Here is a 24,108-nt window from a genome sequence, read left to right on the forward strand (position 1 = left end):
GCAAACCATCCAAAACTGCTACCTGAAAGCCATCCTTAAAAAGCCGAGGTTATACTCAACTCTGGATTTGTACAATGCTAGTCCTCCGTCAGTGCTACCATTTCTTGCCTTGCGAGAGCTCCAATGTTTGCTCCAGCTTCACAATAATCTGCACAACCAGAAAGCGCATCATAATCAAAATTTGGAACGGCCATCACACAGATATTCACTAAGAAACCCTACAGTTCTACCTATGCGGCCAATACAAACAGAAATGGCGAAGAGATCGGTTTCACATTTCAGCAGGGGGTGTTTCAACTCTCTACCCAGAGAACTGAAATCGGAGAAAAACGCGAAAAAATTCAAGGAAACTGTAAAATCTATATTACGTACGAAGATTCATCGATATATAATTGGAAACCGACATGCGCGATAATCTAGTACCTCTACACCACTGGCCACCTTATCAGCTGTCAGAGTTTCAGTACCTCCAGAACCGTGTAAATGGATCCGCCTTCAAGTCCAGCAGCTCCAATTCCATCGATCAGCCATCTTAGTTCAACCGGGACGTATACAACAAGGCACTATGAGGGCCCCTGTTGGCTCTGACCCAGTCGTGATTCTCTGGACAAATCACCATAGATTAATATGTTTACCTTATTTTTGTTGAAGTTAGTTATTTGAAGTGTTTTTTTGCTCACTGGAAGTGCAAGTTATTGTAAAATAATTAAATAAAGACTTTTGTGTTAAATGAAAAATGAAAAAAAAATGAAAAATGAATTCACTTTTAATTCTAGCGCATGACGAGAAAATATTAATCTTCAATTCATTGGTTTGGTTGTCCTAAAATGGACAGCTAGTTGTTCAATTTAAAATCGGATATGACGCTGGTTGATCTCTGTGCTATCCCGATAGCGCGAGTTATGGTGGATTTTGGTATGACAAAGTCATCGAATCATCTGTTTAATAGGATGGAAGGAAGCAAAATATTTCAAAATCTTGTAAACATTTGATTCAAATAAAATTATCAAATCTCAGACACTCTGATAACAAGTGGCAGGCTGTTTTTACACTGGAAACTAGACACGGCCAGCAGATTATGATGGCCAGCATCCCAAAAACATTTGTGTATTACCAAAAAAAAACGAAAAAGCTTTTAAATTAGGGGTTATATACCTTTTTGGTTTTCAAAAAACCGAAAAAAATTTTATGGCATTATTTTCAAATACAACATCTTGAGAACATTTTCACAAATTTTCATAAAGATCTGAGCAATAGGAAGAAAGTTAGAGCGATTTGCAGCGCGCCTCGCCACGGCCGCATAAGCTAAACTTGAAACTTTACACGCGATTATCTCGGAATAGTATTTTCCGAAAAATGACTTTGCCGTGATCCTGATTGCGGGAAAACTACTGAACCGATTTCCTTCATTTTTTTTTTAAATTTTCGTTATTAAATTCACCGGTCCTTGAACGATCGCTTTTTAATGCAATTTTTAGCGCTCAAAAGGTACATTTTTTGGGAAAAACGTTCCCATTTGCACTGAAAACAAAATACTCATAGAAGCGATCGTTCAAGGACCCGGCACACTTCTAAACTAATGAAATAATATGAGTTTTTTGAAACGGCCATTACTCCAGTAATAATTGGTATATCTCAAAATCAAACTTTTTTTGTTGTTGTTTGTAAACTGTACTTTCAGAAAAATACCACTTTGATACAATGAAAATTGTGCTATGCACTTAAAAATAAGTTCAAACTTCCTTCATTTTTCTCACCTAGAAGGTATATAACCCCTTAAGGAAGTGCTTTTTAGTAAAAAGTGCCGTTGCACCCACCGCTTACGCTGTTACCATACCTACCGCTGGTACCTACTGGTACCCGAAAACATTTCCTCTTCAATTGAGTATTTAATTTGTTCTTAAAGGAACACTTTATTGTACAATTGATCATCAGATAGGATGCTGATCGCATCTTTGTGTTATCCTCGATGGTGGGAATGTGGGGGACAGTGGAAAAGACATTTTCCTGATAACACAATTCTTGATCTCAAAAACGTTTGTGTGTTGCCAAAATACGGTAGAGCTTTCTATTGGAGAAAGTGCTGGCCGGGGTACCTATTGCTTAGCTGCCATTACGAAGGGCAGCTTTTTGCTAAAGAAAGATGTAGTGCCACTTCCCCTATTGTTGACGCTGCTGATACCCGCTACCGCTGCTGCTATCCGCTGCTTATTAGTTAGGACCATCCTAGTCGCCATCTACTAGTAAAATGATTGGTTTGAGCAAAGACAGGCTCTCAAATAGCAGGTGGAAACAACACTGCTATAGGTTTTTTTTTTCGAGAATATTTAGTAGAAACGATTGAAAGCGTTTAGCGTATGAAGTTCCTTCACGTGGATTTCGCAGAATTTATGCGGTATTTACGCGAATTTCGGAGTTTATGCGTTAAAAACTTTAGTGTATATGATTCTGTCAACCACGTAGGAAAAGAAAGCATTAAGCTACCAATCAGAGGTCAAAACTACAGGAAATTAAAAGAAAATAGAAAAGAAATACAAAAAGAAAATTAAAGAAATTTAAATCTGCGTACAATATTTTGAATAATCAAATTACAGTTTTCTGCATTTGGGCAGATGCACAGATGATTTTCCAATCGATCGCTATGATAAAGAAAGAAATTTAATAAAACCAACCAACTTATTAGCATTTGAAATTGGACATATTTTCCCTACCTCGTTTCAAATTTTTACTCTACATCCCTATATAGTTAAACTTCTTGAGAGACGTGGTTCTACGTCGAAAGTCACAAAGCGTATCAAATTGGCTACGAATTTTGAAAATTTTCAGATTTGGACTAATTCAACTTGATAATAGGTAACGTCTTTTAGTATAGACCGTTCCGATAATTATGAATACACTTACGATTAACCGTCATTTCAAATAACGTGCAGTATTCAACCAAACGTTGGCTGCATCCTGTTGTTTACATCCAAAAGAAACAGATGCTGTCATTTTTTCTAACATTTAGTGCGAAATTTTGAAAATGCGTGGCCTTTCTCCCGAGCAAAGAAAGCGAATTGTGCACAATGGGGCACCGTGAGTGGTCTTTCTATAAAAAAATTAGCCAGAGAAGAAGGTATAAGTGTCGGAGCAGTTCAAACCGCATTGCGGAAGTATTGTGAAGAGTGCACATTTACTGATGCCCCAGGACGTGTTAGAAAACCTGGGCCTGTTGATCCCACAATGGACAAAAAGGTTAAGGAATACTACAAGCGGCATCCTTCAGTATCAGTACGAGATGTGGCGAAAATGCTTGGAGCCTCGGCGAGTAACGTTATGCGTGCCAAGGGAAGAATGGGTCTGCAGACCCGTCGGAAGCAGAAGCAGCCAAAACGAAATACAAAACAAGCTGAATCTGTGAAACCGAGAGCTCGGAAGCATTATGACAAACTTCTGACCAAAAAAATGGGGTGTGTTTTCATGGATGACGAAACCTACATAAAACTGGACTATAAGACTCTGCTAGGACCGCAATTTTATATATCACCGAAGGGAAAGGATGTCCCTGGACCAGTGAAAGCCATTTACACCGAGAAATTCGGCAAGAAGGTAATGGTTTGGCAGGTCATTTGTGCATGTGAGAAAATATCTCGTCCATTCATTACAAATGACACAATGAATGGTAAAATTTACGTGAAAGAAAGTTTGCAGAAAAGGTTGTTACCCATGGTTAAGCAGCATAACAATCCTCCAATCTTTTGGCCCGATCTTGCTTCCTGCCATTACTCTAAGAATGCACTAGGGTGGTATAAAACAAATAATGTCACATGTGTCCTAAAGAAGATGAATCCTCCAAACTGCCCTGAAATTCGCCCTATTGAAACTTTTTGGGCTTCGACCAAGGCAAAGCTGAGGAAATATGTCAAACCAGCGGACAATGTTGAAAAATTTAAAAAAGATTGGCTTAAAGTGGCAAAAGAAATCGGAGAACACACTGTGCAAAAGCTTATGAGTAGTGTTAAGAGAAAAGTTGGAGAGCTCGCGTATCCTACGAAAAATAATCCCAACTTGAATTGAAACTGGAAAGAAAACACTTGTTATCCATATTTCAGAATAAAATGACCCGAAAAATCCTGTATTTTTTGTTTTATTCAAGAAAGAAAATGTATTTATAATTTTCGGAACAGTCTGTAGAGATGCTCTCATCATCTGCGAGCTGCGTTGACAGATAAATTTTTTCAAGAGATTGTGGCAGGTTCCAGCTTCAGGCTCTGTTTATACTCTTTCACAGGAAGAGAAGAGCACGTACTATCTACTATGCAACGAAAAGTTGGATCATAACTCTCTTAGATTCAGAGAAAACCGAGCAGCAACATCAGCATGTGACTAATGTAATGAAGAAGAAACAATACAGCACAAATATTCGACATGTCCAATCATAGAACCATTGTGGAATCGTATAGCAGTTACAATTGTCTCTCTTGGGATGCGGGGAGACCCACTCTTCAAAAGGCTGCAAATTCCGGAACTACAAGGAGTTAACAGACGTATACTTAATAGAATACTGCGATTGTTTGTTAGATACATAATTTTTGTTAGTGAAACTCCTATAGATTGCCTAAATGTACAAAATTTAGAATTCTATATGACTATGTATAATCAATTTTAATAAAGAAAGATTTGAAAAAAAGACCAAAAAAAGCAAAAAAAAAAAATCTAAAAAAAATCTGGCAGTCATTTCGTGTGACAACAGGTATTTTTTTCGGATTAAATTTATTATGTACGCAACATTTGAAATGACAAAATTGCAAAATTTTGCGCAAAATTTGAAATGATGACCTTTTTGCGAAACAGAAAAAAAACATTTAAATCATTTACGATAAATCTGGGTAATTGGACCTTAAATCTGTCTATCTGGATATAAGTATAAAAATCTGGATAATCCAAAGAAATCTGGATACCTCGCAAAGCTGCCAGCGCATTAACTGCGATTGTATCGAACGAAACTTCCCGAATGATGCGATTCCAAGCTTCAAAAGGAGCCTTTTTGTGATGAAGGGTTCATTTGAGGGACATGTTCTTCTGATTCCAAGTTAAATTCAGAAGTTTATTTCATATTTTAGGGTCGTGACCACCCGAATAAACTACGTATCAGACACAAAAGAGGTCGAGGCTTGAGGGGCCATTATTTTAACACCTTCGCAAGTTTTCTCTGAGTGACGCTACATAACCACGACTTATTTCGTCGAAGCATAACCATTATCAAACACATAAACGCGTTGGTTGAACAGAAAAACCTTTTATATTTTGAGATAGGTACTTGCAAATGGGGATGTCTTGCGAAAAGGTTATCAGGTCAAATTTCGCAACTCTATATCGCACATTATAGAAATTTTAAGCTAGAAACGGTACTTCGTTTCACGAACTCACTGTCAGATTATGGCTTCGGTGTCATTCCAAAAATTAGTGCCTAGTGTCTCCCCTACCGGAAATGCCGCTGACGATTTCCCAGCTTCTACACACAGCCCGCACGGTTCAGTCCCACGCACAATTCTGCTGATACAACCTGTTACCACCACCTCGGCTCTCGGCAGCACATCACTCATCGTTTTAATGTCCCAACGTAAAACTTTCATTCACCATTCCGGCTAAAAACAAAAGTTTATCGCTAGCGGACGAGCTAAGAAACGGCTGCCCCCGTTCGTTGGCTCCATCCCGTTTCATTCAGATTTAAAGAAAGCTTTGCTATCCGATGGTGAATGTGCTTTGGGAGCGAATGGTAACCAACAGTTTTTTTTTCTCTAGTGCTATTTTATAGTCGCACCCGCCAGAGATATATAGCCGATGCCGATCGTTCCCACGGTTTTTCGGCTGCTTCTCCTTGGAGTCAGCAAAGTCGGAATCCAGTAGCCACTGACCGAGTGGGACCCAAGAATGGAAAATAGAAAAAAGGAGGTGATTTTTTGTTCAGAATCCGAGATCGTATGAAGCAATTTGAAAGAAAAAAAACCTTTTCAATAGCTTAGGTTAGCAACATTGTAGAAGAACAGAAAACGATCAGTATGAAGAGTTGAAAAATTATACAGGACGATGTTAGAAGGTTGGGATCATCGCTAGGCTGGTTAAACACAGAGTCTGTTGGTTACTCCCTCGCAGCGGATGGTGGCGGCAAGCACAAGCACCAGTACAGGCATGCGGAGGCGGCGGCGGTAGTGTGATCAACCGAAGAGTGCTGAAATTCGGTAGCACTGACACTGTCTAGCCAGAGGCGGTGCGGGGAATTTCGCCCGTTCAAGATAAATAATAACCGGCCTTCGCGTAGTGCGGCACACACAAATGAGTGATCGGCCAGACGCAATGATACTCTGAAACTGCCCCCCGAGGGCTTCCGACTGTGGTACGTGGCAGGCGGCTGTCGTGGTGTAGGTTACTGGAGCCACGACCAGCACCGGGAGGCGTTAACGGCAATCGCAAACAATCCAAGTCCGGGATTCTTTGGCGCTGCTTTGTACCCGGGGAAGGCTGTTTGCCTTGCTGGTTAGTGCTGGGATTTTTTTGAAGGAACGAAGTCGATCGAACGCCGAACTTTTCACTTCTTTTGATAAACAGAAGAGTTTCAGAAATGTTCATAGAGGTTGAAGCAAAAATTAGGTGTAATCGAACACCATCGCACTGAACAGTTATTATCCAGCATTTTAGAAGCGATCTTCCATGTTCATTTATCATCAGTTTAGCTGGAAAAAGATTATATAATAATTACTGATACTTTCTGTTTAATACATTAACTTCCAATCTATCTAATAATTTACAATTTAATCTATCAAAAGATGTAATGAGAAATTGAAAATGTAAGGATTACTACATTTTGATCGAAGCTAGCTCTTCAGTACCGCTTGGAACTGATATGTACGTGTTTTAGCTTCGGTGCTTATGATAATATCCCATAAACATTTGTTTGTATCTTGAAGTTCATTGATCATTCCAAACCAAATCGCTTGTACTTTTATTGTACCTGCGTGCTACTTAACAAGTTAGGAAAACCCTGAAGGCATAACTCATCCCAGGACGCAGGGTCAACTCGGTAGCGGAGAAATGTGCCAATTCCGGTCACAGTTTGCGTTTTAAAAATATTAATCGACGTCCCTTTATAGGGGATTGAAATTTGTTCATGAACCCGAGCTAACGGTAGTCTAGAACGATCCGTGCTATTTTGATGATACTCTATCAAGGAAACCGCTGCTGTCGTCCGTCCCGATTCCAAACTAAAAACACAGTCAAAACTAACGGTCGTTTATCTTCATAAGGACCAAACACAGTAACTGCCCATCTAGTAGAAGATAATCGCTACTCTACTCCAAACTGTTTCTGCTTTTTCAAGTTTCGCACCTTGTGCAAAGTCAAAAAGTTAATAAACATATCATAAAAACACTTCAATGGCCTTTCATAGTCGAACAGTAAACAGCATAGGCAAACGCAAAAGAAAGAACAGAAAACCTTATCTTTCCATCTGTACAGCCTACGAAATCCCACACACTCCGAGGATCGAGCCTGCTGTCTTTGGTGAAGATCTCTATCAGCTACTGACTCGAAACAAAAGAAAAGGAAAGGAGAAGAAACTTTTCGGGAGAAATAGAAGGTCGTCCCCGTACGGCAGGGGTTCATTATTCGCTAATTTACGGTATGGCCACAAGTCCAAACCTCCACACATACGTAAGGATTAGAGATTTCGAAACGATAAGCCTCGATCCGCTTCCTTTTTCTCAGGACAGGACAGAACGGCTTACGGTTCTATTATTTAATTTAGAACATATATTCGAGTCTTTTGTGAGTGCAGTCGGTTGCCGGTTGCCAGGTTCATCCCTCTCGGAAGCCTCTGCTGCTCGAGCAAACGGTGGCTGCACGATGATTACAGGGGACGTGCCTCATCGATCCATCCGTCGTTGTTATTCTTTCAATTTTATGAGCATGACTCTGTCGAAATTTCATTTCGAAGATTTTATGGTCCGGTCGACGGCGGCCGATCTTTATTTTATGGTGTATATTTAGGTGATCGTAAAGTAGGCAATCGGAGCCATGAGTCGAGGGCTTCAATTGTGGCAGGTTCCAGCTTCAGGCTCTGTTTAAGGGTGATATTCATTTGCCACATATTGTGCACTAAATTTCAAAAGTATTAAAAAAGTTAGCTCGTTCGAACCAACAATAAAATAGAATTGAGCTCACGAACTAGTTTACAATTCGTTGAGTACCTAACGTGGCGCCGCAATTGCATGGCAACCTAGGTATTTCCTCCAGGAAATTGTGATCGACATCGTGTCATTGCGCAGATGAACACGCGGAAATACATCGGTCAAACGAAATCAGCAGACGAAAAAAGCCCTCAGGCAGTGCCTGTTGGATGCACGCATTGCTCCGAATCAGAAAAGTTTTATTTGAAAACAAAAAACGAAGGCAGAGGAAAAATGAACCACCGCTGCAAAGGTACAATAAAAGTACAAATAAACAGGTTTCCGAGAATCGAATCTCTTGGAGTACAAAAAATCCCGGTCCTGTCCAAGGAGCACCCTTCTTAGGCAAAGTCTTCCGTTGTGTACCTTCCAGAAACGGCGCGGTTGGACTTTAACGATTCTTTTATTATTTGTACGGATTTTATGACTCCTTTATTATCTGTGCTGTTAACGGGTGAGTGTTAAACATATTAATATAAAGCAGGCGGAAAACAGCGAAGCTGGAGCTCGCCGTCCGACCTGTCGGATTGCTTATGACTTTTTAAGACCCATTCCCGGTCAAGTGCTGAACATTAAACAGCTTCCGATCGGCATAATGTCTCTCGGAGTAATCTCGCGTATAGGCAGCTACCCTTTAAACGCACTTCAAAGTTTCGAGCCGAACAACAGCAACGCCACTAAACGGTTGTGTCAATGTTTGGCTGGCTGTCAAAGGAACGAGGAAAACCGCCTAGACTCAGAAGTTGCACTGTACGGTTTCTGTCTGGTGTGATCTCGAACAATTTGTCGTTGTGATATGACTTATGAATCATTACTCAGTTTGTTATAGTATACATCTAATCCTTTGAAAGAAGCAGTGCCGGTGATGAGAGGAGTCAGAATATATCCTTGGGTTCATGAACATAACTAGATTAGGAAGCATCAAATGGTGTATATACCGATAGAGTTGGCAGCCGTGCATTTCAAATGATTTGCTAAACATATTTTATTTTCAACGCAACCTTAGCAATATAATTTGATAACGACATAACTACACCTTTGTCCGTTTTAGATATGTATAATTGTAAATGTTTTGTATAAAATGGGCATGTGTTCTTTTTAAAAAAGTCCATGTTTTCTAGATATCAACGGTTGACATATCTGACTATGAGTGTGAATTGAAAATTATTGGCAATAATAGAATCATGCTAAGAAACTTTGAGTTTACAAGTGTAAATTTATAACGAATGGCCTTCGAACGAACGTTTCAAATTAAGTTTAATATACCTAGGTTTCATATAACTCTCAATCAGCTGACACTTTGTTTTTAGTGTATAATATAACATTTTTATTGTATTTATTGTCATTACACCCAACACAAACGGGGAAGATTTTGTTACTTTTGAGCAATATTTTATTACTTTTTGTGTCTCATTACCGCGCATTAGGCACAAAAAGTAATAACCAAAAGGTAACAAAATATACGACGGCTACACGCTGGTATGTGTTTGTGCAGGAGAACATACAACCAAGAACCGCGACGCATGTGTTATAAAGACTTCACTCGCTGCATTTGAATTGATGCAACGATCAGGTTTATTCCTGTCCCCTTTCTATTCACAAATAAGCAGAATCTCACCTGTCAGCCTCAAATGTCTAATTATAAACACCACTGTTTCGTTCCCCAGTGTTTCTTTAAAATTAACAGTCTTGCAACACATATGACAGTGTTGTGTTGTTACTTTACTGGACAAGAACTTTATTGCTATTTAATAGAGTACCAATGAGATGTATGAAAAAAAAAAATCGTTCAGCTCGATCTAACATCGGAAACACGTGCCTCAAAGCGGACAAATTTCACGAAAAATATCGATGAAAAAAAAGCACATAAAATTTTTTTTTTTCCTCATCTATAGTTTATTTGACACGGCACAAATACAATTCAATGTTTAACGGCGCCAATTATATCTGGTAGCTTACTTTCTAAAGTATCTTAATAACTAAAAGCAAATTTTTTATCCTCGCTGCCGACTACGAGCTGAAACTAAATCTAACTTAAGCTAGAATGTTTTGCATGAAAAGCACTGATTTGTTGTGTGATGGTTTTCCATCGCCATAGGTAAGCAGCATATTGAATATGTTCCGCTGCTGGGCCAAGATATCACGGACTGGCATATTGGGTTGTCTCCCTCAGGGCCTGAGAGTATCGTGCGGGTCTAGTTGCTGTTTCCGGATCCGGGGTCTTAACGTGTTCTTGTCGTTTGGTTGGATGTAGGCGGAAGGGGATAGGACTAAACTGGGGCGTGGATGGATTTCAGGAAAACGTATATAAGGGACATGTAGGATAGGTCACGGCTCGCCAAGACATCACGAACAGGAACAGCCGGCTGCCTACCTTCGGCCTGCAGGGAAGCTACTAATCTAGACCTGGCGTCACGGTGTACAGGGCATGACCAAACAACGTGCTCTATGTCGTGATAACCTTCACCACAGGCACAGATACCACTCTCCCCGAGCCCAACACGACGGAGATGCGCGTCAAATCTATAGTGATTGGACATAAGCCGGGACATCACGCAAATGAAATCCCGACCTACATCCAACCCCTTGAACCACGGGTTCGTCGATACCTTGGGGATTATGGAATGTAACCACCTTCCCAGTTCCCCCTTGGTCCAAGAATTTTGCCAACTGATGATCGTATTCTGACGTACAAATGCGAAAAATTCATTAAAGGCAATTGGTCTTTCATTAATATCACCGTTTGTTGCGCCCACCTTAGCCAAAAAGTCCGCTTTCTCATTACCCGGTATCGAGCAGTGAGAAGGGACCCACGCTAAGGTAATTTGAGTAGATTTTTCGGATAAAGCGCTCAGATGTTCCCGTATTTTCCCCAGGAAATACGGAGAGTGCTTAACATCTTTCATCGATCGGAGAGCCTCAATGGAACTGAGACTGTCCGTAAAGATGAAATAATGGTCCGTGGGCATTTTTTCGATAATCCCTAGGTTGTACTGAATTGCAGCTAATTCTGCGACGTAAACAGAAGCAGGATTATCGAGCTTATGGGAGACGGTTAAATTGTTATTGAAGATACCGAAGCCAGTGGACCCATCAAGAAGTGATCCGTCAGTGTAGTACATATTGTCGCAGTTGATGTTTCGATATTTATTGGAAAAAATTTTGGGGATCTGCTGCACGCGTAAATGATCCACGAGTTTCTTCTATCATGGATGTATCGAAAAACACAGTAGAATCAGAAGTATTTGATAAGTCGACACGATTTGGAATATTCGAAGAAGGGTTAATATTTTGGGACATGTGATTGAAATACAATGTCATAAAACGGGTTTGAGAATTAAGTTCGATTAACCCTTCAAAATTTTCAATCACGGGACGGTTCAAGACCTCACATTTGATAAGAATACGAGAAGACAGGCTCCAGAAGCGGTTTTTCAATGGTAGTACTCCAGCTAAGATCTCCAAACTCATCGTATGGGTCGACTGCATGCAACCTAAGGCGATACGCAAACAACGATATTGTATTCGCTCCAGTTTGATCAAATGTGTGTTTGCTGCGGAGCGGAAGCAGAAACACCCGTATTCAATAACAGACAATATCGTTGTTTGGTAAAGCCTTATAAGGTCTCCTGGGTGGGCTCCCCACCATTGTCCGGTTATTGTACGAAGAAAATTCACTCTTTGTTGACATTTTTTCATCAGATACCTCACGTGACAACCCCAGGTGCCTTTAGAGTCGAACCAGACACCAAGATATTTGTGTACCAAAACCTGAGAAATCGTTTTACCCATTAATTGTGTTTGAAGCTGAGCAGGTTCATGCTTCCTAGAAAAAACTACTATCTCAGTCTTCTCCGGAGAGAATTCGATACCTAGCTGTAAAGCCCAAGCAGACAAATTGTCCAAGGTATCTTGCAATGGTCCTTGCAAATCGGCAGCTTTGGCTCCTGTAACAGAGATTACACTGTCGTCTGCAAGTTGTCTTATCGTGCATGAGTTTGCCAGACATTCGTCGATGTCATTTACATAAAAGTTGTAAAGAAGGGGGCTTAAACATGAGCCCTGGGGAAGACCCATGTAGCTAATGCGAAAAGTTGCCAAATCGCCGTGCGTAAAATGCATGTGCTTTTCGGACAACAAATTGTGCAAAAAATTGTTCAAAATTGGAGAAAATCCTTGTCGGTGAAGTTTACCCGAAAGAATGTCAATAGAAACGGAATCAAAAGCCCCCTTAATGTCCAAGAACGCAGACGCCATTTGTTCTTTGCGAGCATACGCCAGCTGAATATCTGTTGAAAGCAACGCAAGACAATCATTCGTCCCTTTGGCACGGCGGAAGCCAAATTGAGTATCTGATAGTAGACCATTTGATTCGACCCAATGGTCTAAACGACGGAGTATCATTTTTTCCATCAATTTCCAGATACAGGATAGCATTGCAATCGGCCTATAAGAGTTGTGATCAGAAGCTGGTTTCCCTGGTTTTTGGATGGCGATCACCTTCACTTGCCTCCAATCCTGCGGTACAATATTTTGCTCCAGAAACTTATTGAACAAGTTCAACAAGCGCCTCTTGGCATTGCCGGGTAGATTCTTCAACAAGTTGAATTTGATTCTATCTCACCCAGGCGCGTTATTGTTACAGGACAGGAGGGCAACTGAAAATTCTGCCATCGTAAAAGGTGATTCAATCGCGTCGTGGCCCGGAGACGCATCGCGAACAATGTTTTGCTCAGGAACAGAGTCCGGACATACTTTCCTGGCAAAATCAAATATCCACCGACTTGAAGACTCCTCGCTTTCGTTGACCGTTACGCGATTCCGCATTCTTCGGGCTGTGTTCCAAAGAGTGCTCATTGATGTCTCCCTCGACGTCTCGTTTACGAACCGACGCCAATATCCGCGTTTCTTTGCCTTAGTCAAGCTTTTAAACTTGGTATCAAGCTCCGAATAACGTTTAAAGTCGTCGGCATCGTCTGTATCCCGGAAGGTCAGATACGCGTAGGATCTTTGCGTGTAGACATCGGAGCACTCTTGGTCCCACCACGGAGTGGGAGGCCGTTCTTTGATCGTTACGCCGGGATATTTCTTCGTTTGGGCTTGCAACGCGGCGTCGAGAATCAAGCCCGCGAGGAGGTTGTATTCTTCAAGTGGTGGATGATGTTGAATCGACTCGACCGCTTTTGAAATCATTTCCTCGTATAACTTCCAATCGACATTCCGTGTGAGGTCATACGGAATGTCAATTGGTCGCATGCGAGTTGACCCGTTATTAATTGAAATAAGAATAGGCAAATGGTCGCTACCGTGAGGATCAAGGATTACCTTCCATGTGCAATCCAACCGTAGCGACGTCGAACATAAGGATAGATCCAAAGCGCTTGGGCGCGCTGGAGGTTTCGGGATACGTGTCATTTCACCGTTGTTTAAAATAGTCATGTCGAAGTCATCGCAAAGGTTATAGATTAAAGAGGAGCGGTTATCATTGTATGGGGAACCCCAAGCCACGCCATGAGAGTTGAAGTCTCCCAAAATCAAACGTGGCGAGGGAAGAAGTTCTATTAAATCAAAGAGCAGCCGTTGCCCAACCTGTGCTCTGGGAGGAATATATATTGAGGCAATACAAAGCTCTTTACCTTGTATTGTCATTTGACATGCGACAACTTCGATGCCTGGAATCGAGGGGAGGTTAATACGATAGAAAGAATAGCACTTTTTAATCCCTAAAAGTACTCCTCCATATGGGGTGTCTCGATCAAGGCGAATAATATTAAAATCATGGAAGTTGAGATCAATATTTGAAGTAAGCCAAGTTTCACAAAGGGAAAATGCATCGCATTTGTTTTTATTTATCAAAACTTCAAACGAATCAATTTTTGGTAAAATACTTCTACAATTCCACTGTAAGACAGAGATAGAATCCTTCATATACGCAGTTGAATTAGGCATCGAAGGATACAATCGCTGCAAGGAGGGGCCATTGGGCTGCTTCAAAAATGATCTAACTGTTGGGAGGAATGCTGTAAGAAAAATTTTAATTGGATCGGGTACATTGAAAGTTTCAAAAATCCAGTCCACAATGTCAGAAAATTTCACTAATCCAGAGTTTGTTTCCTCAACTGGATGTGCAAAAGGAACAACTGGGGTTTTAGATGTTCCTGGCAGTGCTGGGAACTCCTTCTGGGACTTTAAATTTGCAAGCCCAGGAGGAGTTTGCTTCGGTTTTTCCGCAGCACTGTTTGGTTTGTTCGTACTTTTCATTACACTTTGGGAAATCTTAGGACCTTTACGGGGAAGTTTAGGAGAAGAAACATTTTTCCTCTTCCTAGACTCCCCAGGATTGGCATAAGACGTTCCCGCTGATGAATCGTCAGAATCGGTTTCATCAGAGGGCAACAGATCAAAGGGGTTCGATGTTATGGTAGAAGTGGTCACGGTCTTCTTCAGCATCTCAGCGTAAGAACGCTTTGAACGCTCCTTAAGTGACCGCTTGATTTTATCTCTGCGCTGCATGTACACCGGGCATGTGGAGAGCTCATGCTGGTTTTCCCCACAGTGAATACATTTTTCAGCATTAACACTGCAAGAATCTTCCGCATGAGTCTCCCCACACTTGCTACATCGTGCCTTATTGCAGCAGTAGGTGGCTGTGTGGCCTAACTGCTTGCAATTGGTGCAATTCATAACACGGGGTACATACAATCGCACAGGCAGACGAACCCGGTCGATCGAGACGTGGCTAGGGAGTGCAGATCCGGCAAACGTAACGCGAAACGAGTCTGACGGAGTGTAAACTTTTTTACCGCCGACGAGAGACATGGACCGCAATTGCTTACAATCCAAAATCTTCGCCTGTGTTTCGGTATTTTTGAAGCAACCGGTTGCGCTTTTTAGGATACACTCGACAGACAGACTCGAATCGGTTATGACACCGTCGATCTCCACGTCTCGTGCGGGTATGTAGACGCGATACTCGCGTGTGAAGAGCTCAGAGCAAGCGATAGCATTGGTCGAACCTTGGAAATTTCGGTCACGGCCTTGTACCCCTTCGTCAGGTCTTTAGCAATTTGCAGTATGTTTAAACGCTTTGAATTCACTCCTGCCTTTGGACGAAAATAAACAGTATAGCTGCCCTGTTGAGATCCGTCCGGGTAAAGCCTGGGGCGAGGGGGGACTGGAGAATGAACAGGGGAGGGGGTAACAGAAGGGTCAGGGTCAGGGGGGTTCGGGGATGGTGGCACGGGAGGCGAGGGATCTATATCCATTGCGCTAAATGTAGCGCACTAGCGCACTAGCGCCGACAAGAACACGTACCTCTTTACTTCTTCCTTCCAGCAGTGGTTGTCCGATCGTTCAAAGCTGCACCCAAAGCAGCCAGCAGCACCAGTACAGCAGCACCAATACAGCCACCAGCAGTGAGCCGGGTGTGAGATCACTCAGCACAGCGACACGGACTCGACTGTCAACTCATGGGCTTGGATTAAAAAGCTCTATTCACGGTGCACAGATCAAAACTGCAGCTGGTATTTTGCACCAATACAGCCAAAGTTGTGAGCCGGGTACAGAACGTATCGACACAACTCACAATCTAGTTGGCCTTTAGCGCGAATAATACATTTTTTTGTTTGGCTATTCGTACACACGGACCGGATTGTAATAGAACGACCACTTTGCACGTCCGTTTCTGTCGAGTGTTCGACGCGGAATGAGCACATGAAATTGTCTCATTGTACATTTTTTTTGATGCCGTATGTCTTACAAATACGATTTTTATTGGCACTCTACTATTTAACTTTTCTTTTTTCGACTCTAAGCAAAGTCATGCTATTTTTAATTTTAATTTAAGGAGTAAATGTAGTAATGAAGATAGAAAATTAAACTAACTGAAAATATGATTGTAGAAACTACGAAAAATATAGTTCAGCAGGTGGGACTCGAACCCACAACTTCCAATCTCCGGTCAGCTTCCAATCCCGTTACACCACCGCAGAACGTTAAAGACGTAGTTCTAGAATCGAGTTTTGTATCGCTTATCCAATTCTCGCACTTCGTACATTTACTCAGTAGAGACTATTATTTATAGCTGGCTATTGTTTCAACACCCTCAGTGAAAGTTGGAATGACTTCTCAGTGTGAGAGATAGAAACGTGCCAGTCGATGTTGCTGCTGGTAGAGATGGCAACTTACTGGCACGTTTCTATCTCTCACACTGAGAAGTCATTCCAACTAACAGCGTTTAATTGATTAAATTCCACTTAATATAAGTATTTCTAAGATCGAAATAATGCTTAGAGGCCGAAAATAAACAATAGACACCGAATTGAAATCCATTGTTGTAACTTCCAGTTCTCGGAAATTTGAAATACAGATATTTTCGGATTAACGAAGGGTTCCTAAATTGACACTAGACGTCATGAATCCAATATTTGGCCATTCAGTTTACGTAAAACATCCTAAAATGGTCAAATATCACGTAATATGAGTGTAAAGGTGACAGCAAAAGTGTCATGACAAATTTCAAAAACCGACCATATACATTTTGTTTATTGGTCCAAAATAGTACCTCTGCAATATTTTAGTTCTATCAGACATGGTTTAGGGTGCCTCGACGCGCTTAAAGTTGTGATTATTTGATTTTTGGAAATTTACTCCTTGTGCAATCAATCGGGAAAATCGAAAATTTGTTTTCGATACCAAGTGACTTAAAAATGCTTTGAAAACGAATTTTAAATTTTCCCAATTTCATGTACTCCACCCTTAAAAGATTTTCGAGGGTCAAAATATCACAACTTTGAGTGCTTTGGGTGCCTCAACCATGTTCGATTGAGCTGAAATTTGGCACAGGTCATTGTTTTGGGCCAATAAACAAAATTTTCATGGTCGTTTCTTCGAATTCGATGATGAATTTTTTTCCATACAGTCATTGTCACCCCAATGAGTATTTTCGAAATCAATTTACAAGTCATTTGCAAAGAGAAGAAACTAAAAAAAAGTACTGTAAGTTCATGCTTTATATCACAAATTGAATTAACACAATTGAGTGTATTCCCTATCCTCTTGCGAGAAATCCATTGACATAAGACAGGCTATAGTAATTCCAACTTGAACATGCGGTCGTGTCTTATACTCAACCTTTTCAATTTTTTTATTTGATATCAACATAATAAGCGCTTTCTGCCAAAATGGTCTGAAAATATGTAAAAGTTCAATCAACATGTTTTATTTAAATGAAACATTGCACATGTATTTGGAAAATCTATACCGAGCGTCTTAGCAGAGTGATTTAAGAAATCAAAAGAAGTAACTATCGGTTCCCGTTAGACTCTACTGGAAATTTGGGAAATAAATTTTGAAATTCAGTCCGAGCAAATATATATTTCGACTGTGACATACAGTCATCCTCAGTGCTTATGTGAACTGGTAAAGAGCAAAGAGTAAATCCTGTTTTTTATTTGTAGCAGGTAAAAATGAAAATTTAGCACTCTTAATTGGCGTTAGGTAGGGAATTATGCGGTCGGTGATGACCTGCGTCTTTGTTGAGAAGCGTGCATGAGTGTTGGTTATAAATTTCTAAACTTTCAGATACGTCTAATTTCCATAAATTATTAACGGGGCGGAGCAGATGAATGTTATCCGAAGTTAGTGGATGTTCCTCGTTAAAAATATGTTCAGCCACTTTTGATTTGAAAAGGTGTGGTGGGGCATTTTTTGAAACTCTACTTGCTTTTGTCTCTTCTGCGAAATGTTCTTCGAAACGTATCCCTAGGTTACGTTTAGTTTGTCCGATGTAAACCATGTCACGGTGACTGCATGTCTACTAGAGATGGTCGGGTATGGGAAATTTGTTACCCGTACCCGACCCGTACCCGACTAATCGAGAATTTTCAAACCCGTACCCGACCCGAACCCGAAGTCGAGTTTGTTTGAAATACCCGTACCCGACCCGAACCCGAAAATTTTTGTTTTTAACTACCCGTACCCGACCCGTACCCGAAAGAAAATTACCCCGAAATTGCCGGTACCCGACCCGTCCTGGATTTTTATTTTATTTTATTATTTTTTTAAATACCTGATTACCTCGCACATTTTATGCACTAATTGTCACATGTGGTTTCTCGAGATGATGGCCGGAGTTGGGCTAGACTCGAGTGTTCATGTGAACGAATGTTAATGAACCAGAGTTCCAGGCGATGTATTGGTGCTCCCAGAATCCAGCGTAACATCTGTCACTGAGAACGTCCGCTCGTCTGACGTTGAAAAATTTGATCATTTTTTATCACGCAGCAAAATATCTTTTCATAACTGTGTACGGATAATTTGAGTTCCGTTAGTTACCTCATATTAAAATTGATCAGGGATTTCAATTATTAACTTTGTATGCATACGTATGATTCATATAAACCGCTGAAAAATTTTATTTTGTTAATTTGCCCTACTAGGACAACACGGAGAATGGTGAAAAATGCATGTCTGGTAGAGTTTAAATTAAGGGGTTATATACCTTTTTGGTCGAGAAAAATGAGGGGAGTTTGAATCTATTTTTAAGTGCATAGCAACATTTTCATTGCATCAAAGGGGTATTTTTCTGAAAGTACAGTTTATCAACAACAACAAAATGAAAAAACAAATGGAGATATACCAATTATTACTGGAGTAATGGCCGTGTTTTTTTTTTTTTTGCAGAGGCTTGCGGTGATCCTGATAGAGACTCAGCGGGTCAACCGAAATAAAAAAACTCATATTATTTCACTAGCACGTTTTGCACGTTTGAGCGCTAAAAATTGCATTAAAATTATTTTTGCGGCAAAATGTAACTGTATGTTTCGAAAATCGATCGTTCAAGGACCGGCGAATTTAATAACGAAAATTAAAAAAAAAAAATGAAGGAAATCGGTTCAGTAGTTTTCCCGCAATCAGAATCACGGCAAAGCCATTTTTCGGAAAACACTATTCCGAGATAATCGCGTGTAAAGTTTCAAGTTTAGCTTATGCGGCCGTGGCGAGGCACGCTGCAAATCGCTCTAACTTTCTTCCTATTGCTCAGATCTTTATGAAAATTTGTGAAAATGTTCTCAAGATGTTGTATTTGAAGATAATACAATAAAAAATTTTCCGGTTTTTTGACAACTAAAAAGGTATATAACCCCTTAAGCGTAGAGTTTTATGTGCACATCATAGCAATCAGGAATCTAAAATTCGGTATAACACAGATATTTCTGTACATGCAGCATCCCTGGTCACAGTGCAAACCAAGACCTGGGATGGAGAAACGAATACTACATTAAAAAATTATCGAAACAGATGACACGCACATTCGTCGTTTTTTGATAGCGTGTAACTATCTTCCTGCTGTAACTCGAGTATGTCTCGAACATCACGAATACTAAATGTGCAAATTTGTATGCAAAACACAGATTTTTCGAGTCAGTTTCTTCAGATTTTTGAGTTTATTTATATTTACGTAGACTTGCGCAGTGTTGCAATAATTTTACAATTTCATACCTCACTATTTTGTGGAACAAAAATCAAGACTCAAACGTGATTAAGTGCATAGTTCGAAGCCGTTACCAAACGACTTTTTTTTATATCCGAGTAATAATTACGTAGGAGGTCTGCCGAAAAGAGTTTATTTGCAAACATTGCTTACACGTTTAAACAACAAAAATGCTTTTAAAAAAATCGGCAAACTTTCAAAGCTCGTAGCTTACCAAAGGACAGAAATATTATGTTTCAGAAAATTTTGTTGATTTCATTGCTTGTGTGGATGTTTTTTTTATGTTTAATTGTTTATTTATTTCGTCAAGCAAATGTACACTACATAAATATTTCATTACAGTTATTATTTATAGTGTTTACAATGTTCTTGTTACGAGCTAAATATTTCTAGTGTATTTCAGACACTTTTTGATTTGTTTTTTTTTGACATTGTTACGCCAATGGTTTTATGTAGATTATACTGACACATCATTCGATTTATGGGACCATTTTTCGCATAATAAGTTCTACAATGTTTTTATGAAAAAAAGTTCTCTCGTTCTAAGATGCCGTGAAGGATTAATGAGCATGCAACCTGTTTCATACGATGGCAGAGGAAATGCAGTCCAATTCAAGTTGCGAAGCGCGTAAAGAAGGAATTGTTTTTGGACTGATCTATATGAGATTACAACATTCTACAATAGGTCTAACATATGTAATATACAATAGTTTGGGCTCTTGAAGACTGTGGCTGAACCGCTTAGCAAAGCCCAGCATGCTATTCGCTTTACTTATGATGGAGTTATAGTATCATAATAAGTATTTTTCGAATAAGTCCACGGTCAAGAAAAATGCAATCACTCTTCTATAGAAATCAATGATACCGTTACCGATGCAACTTCGTGCTGCTTCGTATCCGTTTCTCCCTCCCAGACCAAGACTATGCTAAAACACCTAGGCAAGCAAAGTTAATAATTAAATTCTCATAATGCACGAAAATCAAATTACCCGTACCCGACCCGTGCCCGACCAATTGAGAATTTTTCAAACCCGTACCCGACCCGAACCCGAAAAATATTTTTTGGCGTTACCCGAAACCCGACCCGAACCCGTCGGGTACGGGTATCGGGTAAAAATACCCGTACCCGACCATCTCTAATGTCTACATGCATACGACCAGTAGCGAAGAACGGAGGTTTATTTTTGGCTAAGTCTTTCAGACGTTTCGCAGTTATTCTAAAATCCGCGTAAAAACCGCGTAATTCGATGAACTGCGTGAAAAATCCTCGTAAAAAAATCCGCGGAAAACAGCGTAAAAAACTGACTGTATATTGCACAGTGATATCGGGTTTTGAATATTACAAGGCAGCGTTTCTGCAACGGATTTTAATCAATTAAAATTGAAACTACTCGATAAGAATATTCACCTCACTTCGCGATGTTTTTTATACCCTTGTTGTAAGTGGCCCTGCCTTTTTAAAGATTTGTAATTTTCTCAGTTTCGCAAGATCCGAAAAAATATTTCCGTATACATCAAGAGTACTTGAAAAAGAATGTCATTTAGTGTGGACAAACAATGGATTCGGACTAATAGAGCTCTCAGCCACGCAACGTTGTATCGTGTTGCTTAATATAATTGCGATATTTGGCAGGATAACCGAGGCTCGGTATAGAAGAGCAGTAAGCGTGTAAAAAAAAGGGTAAATTATAGTGCACACATGCACGGATTAGTAATTAGCATGCCACTTTCCTCAATAGCAGTATTGAGCAATTTCACAAAAAACGGGCAACCAATTTAATCGACCAGTTTTGATTTGGATGAAACTTTGCATAGACGTTTCTTTAGGCGAAAGATACCATCTTGTACTATTGGTTTAATTTTTTGGAACACGACTTAGACCGATACAGATTTCATTTTCATTTAATGTCATCCCCCCCCCCCTTCAAAAATGTTGAAAATTGGAAGGGGAAGAAAAAAAGTTCAAGCCGTTCTGTCCAGTGTCCAGTGACAGTGAAGGTGTCATCAAAAGGCAAACCAAATGATTCATAATGATAATAATGTGATATATTTCAACACACGTTTGCATGCAAGTCACAAGCGTCGTAATTTGCACTTAATTTTTTATGAAAGCTATTCCTTTTTTCCTTCTCAATGTTATTTATTTTTTGCCCTCACTTTAGTTAACTTTGATAACCGTGGACGTAAAAACTATTCAAAATTTGTATCAGCCTAACTTTAAAAAAAATGTTAGTGAATTGTGAACATCACACATAGCGGGAGGGCGGCTAAAACCGACCGGACGATAGACATTTACTACGAAAACGATACTTTTTTCATCGGAATAACGAAATAACGAAGTGACGCTGCTGTTGAGTCTTTTTTAAAATTTTTCGCAAGTGCAACTTGTTCCGTCTGGGGTGGATGCCCAAAATTTCATAACAGTCACATTAACTTATCATTTTACTTGAGAAATATAGAGAAATGAAGGCAACAGACGACTGATATGCCATCAAAAGACAGTGTTATTGCAATTTTTGGCCGCACCGACAGTAATTTGTTGTTCGTACTGTTATGCTAAGAATTTGATATTCGAAACGTTTTCCTTACTCCCAGTGCCAAACGTTTCTTTGCATCTGTAGATTTTGTTCTGTAGCTCATCGAGATAATAACTAGCTAGGTTTCGATATAATTAGTAAAATTGCCAGATTAGCTACATATTCTATGCGATGGGGGAAGTAAGTAATCAGAGAATTTTAAAATATATAGTCAAGGACATTAGATAAGTATAGCATCCAAATCTTAATCCGAAAATAGTTTGAGAAGACTTTAAATATTTCGTTTCCTGGGATAATTTTGAATTCGTTGGGGTACAGAAATAAAGTAATAATCATTCAATCTTAGCGCATAAATCGTTTGGAAACGCTAGATTTGTTTGATATTTTGAGTTATATTCTACATAATAGGAGGTATCGTGAAATCTATGCATGGTAATTATTGACTCTACCCAAAAAAATACCTTGTGGTTTCCGATGCAATACAGGTCCTGATCAACTCTTGCTTGAAGAGATGCTCATGACAGTTAGTTTATTTTAAATTTAAGTATGTCAAAAAACATATTTTTTGATTTTTTTCATCAAAATATTGTACAAAAAGCTGAAAGCGCATTCGAACATCTCATAGAATTTGCTTAAACAAAATGGAGTTCATAATTTTTCTACCTTTTGATTTGCATTATGTTTCATAATCAACTCCACCCGTCGAAACTGTTTCCCGGACGCATAGAACTCGACCCGCTCTCCGCCATATCCATGAGTTGGTGCAATAAATTCTACCCGAAAGCAAGCACCAATAAACAGGGAAAAATATCATGAATTTTATTGCCCAAAAGTATCCACTTGTCGCACTCCGAAATGACCCCCTGAACCGGCAATAAATTCCTGCTTAAGCGACCTTCAAGATCATCACCCATCTCCGGTTGCAAACGACCATTACCGCTCTTTTTCACGAGCTGTTGTAGCCGGTTGTGCGAGTGCGGTTCCCAGGTTGTTCCAAGCCACTGACACTCAAATCTGCGCCCGTCGTCGTAGTCGTCGTCGTTCAGTAGACAGCGACATTTTCGGCCATAAAACAAGCTTCCTCTGTCGCAGTTGCCCCAACAACCAACAGCATCCAGGTTTCGCGCTCTCTTAGTGCAGCACGGTTCGTGTTTTTGATGATGAAGACATCTTATTACTTTTACGATTATTACTATTGGCAAAAGTGCTCAGAGCAGATTTCGTCCAGCCGTGTCTGTAAACCGTTCTCCAGCGTACTGAACTCATGTTGGTGCTTTTTTCGGATAAGCACTTGGCAGAAGTTCATTACCGCCCTTTGGCTCCAGCCGTTCACGTGTTCTTAGGCGGTACGGCTTGCAAGCTTGTGCTGGGAGCATGGCCTTTTATACACATCCAGCGCAGATCTGAGCACATAATCCCTGGCGCATGTTTTGTCATGAGAGGAAAAAGTATTGCCTTGTGTTGCCCTGTCGACGTTTTACCCTTTTTAGTCAGCGAACTATTATAGCTATGACATGTCTTTTAGATCCGAACTTCTAACGTCATATGGTTGTTGTATTATTTTTTTTCTCCCTCCTATCTTACATTACAGACCTCAACACCGAGTACCTAGATTTGGGCTTCAGCCGAGGCCTTGGTTCGTCGTCGCGGGCCAAACGAATGCGAACATCATTCAAGCATCACCAGCTGCGCACCATGAAGTCCTATTTCGCCATCAATCACAATCCGGACGCGAAAGATTTGAAGCAACTGTCGCAGAAAACTGGCCTTCCGAAGCGAGTGTTACAGGTTAGTTGTTTGCTCTTTCTATGAAATGCTCTCATAAGTAATACCCAATAATTTGACGGAGTTGTTTGCCTTCATCACAATCAAA

General features: G+C 40.2%; 1 protein-coding gene across 2 annotated transcripts in view; it reads left to right on the forward strand.

The window, feature by feature from the left end:
- Nucleotides 1–24,108, forward strand: part of LOC129731926 (protein apterous) — a 179,460-nt gene that overhangs the window by 142,595 nt on the left and 12,757 nt on the right. For both annotated transcript variants that reach the window (XR_008729122.1, XM_055692315.1), the window contains exon 7: nt 23,827–24,023. Coding sequence is in view for 1 of the 2 variants with exons in the window: in XM_055692315.1 (XP_055548290.1) it covers nt 23,827–24,023 (197 nt within the window). In the remaining variant the exon portion in view is untranslated. The remainder of the gene's footprint in view (nt 1–23,826; nt 24,024–24,108) is intronic.

Source organism: Wyeomyia smithii, chromosome 3 (genome assembly GCF_029784165.1).
Source record: "Wyeomyia smithii strain HCP4-BCI-WySm-NY-G18 chromosome 3, ASM2978416v1, whole genome shotgun sequence".
In the NCBI taxonomy this organism is placed as follows: Eukaryota; Metazoa; Arthropoda; class Insecta; order Diptera; family Culicidae; genus Wyeomyia; species Wyeomyia smithii.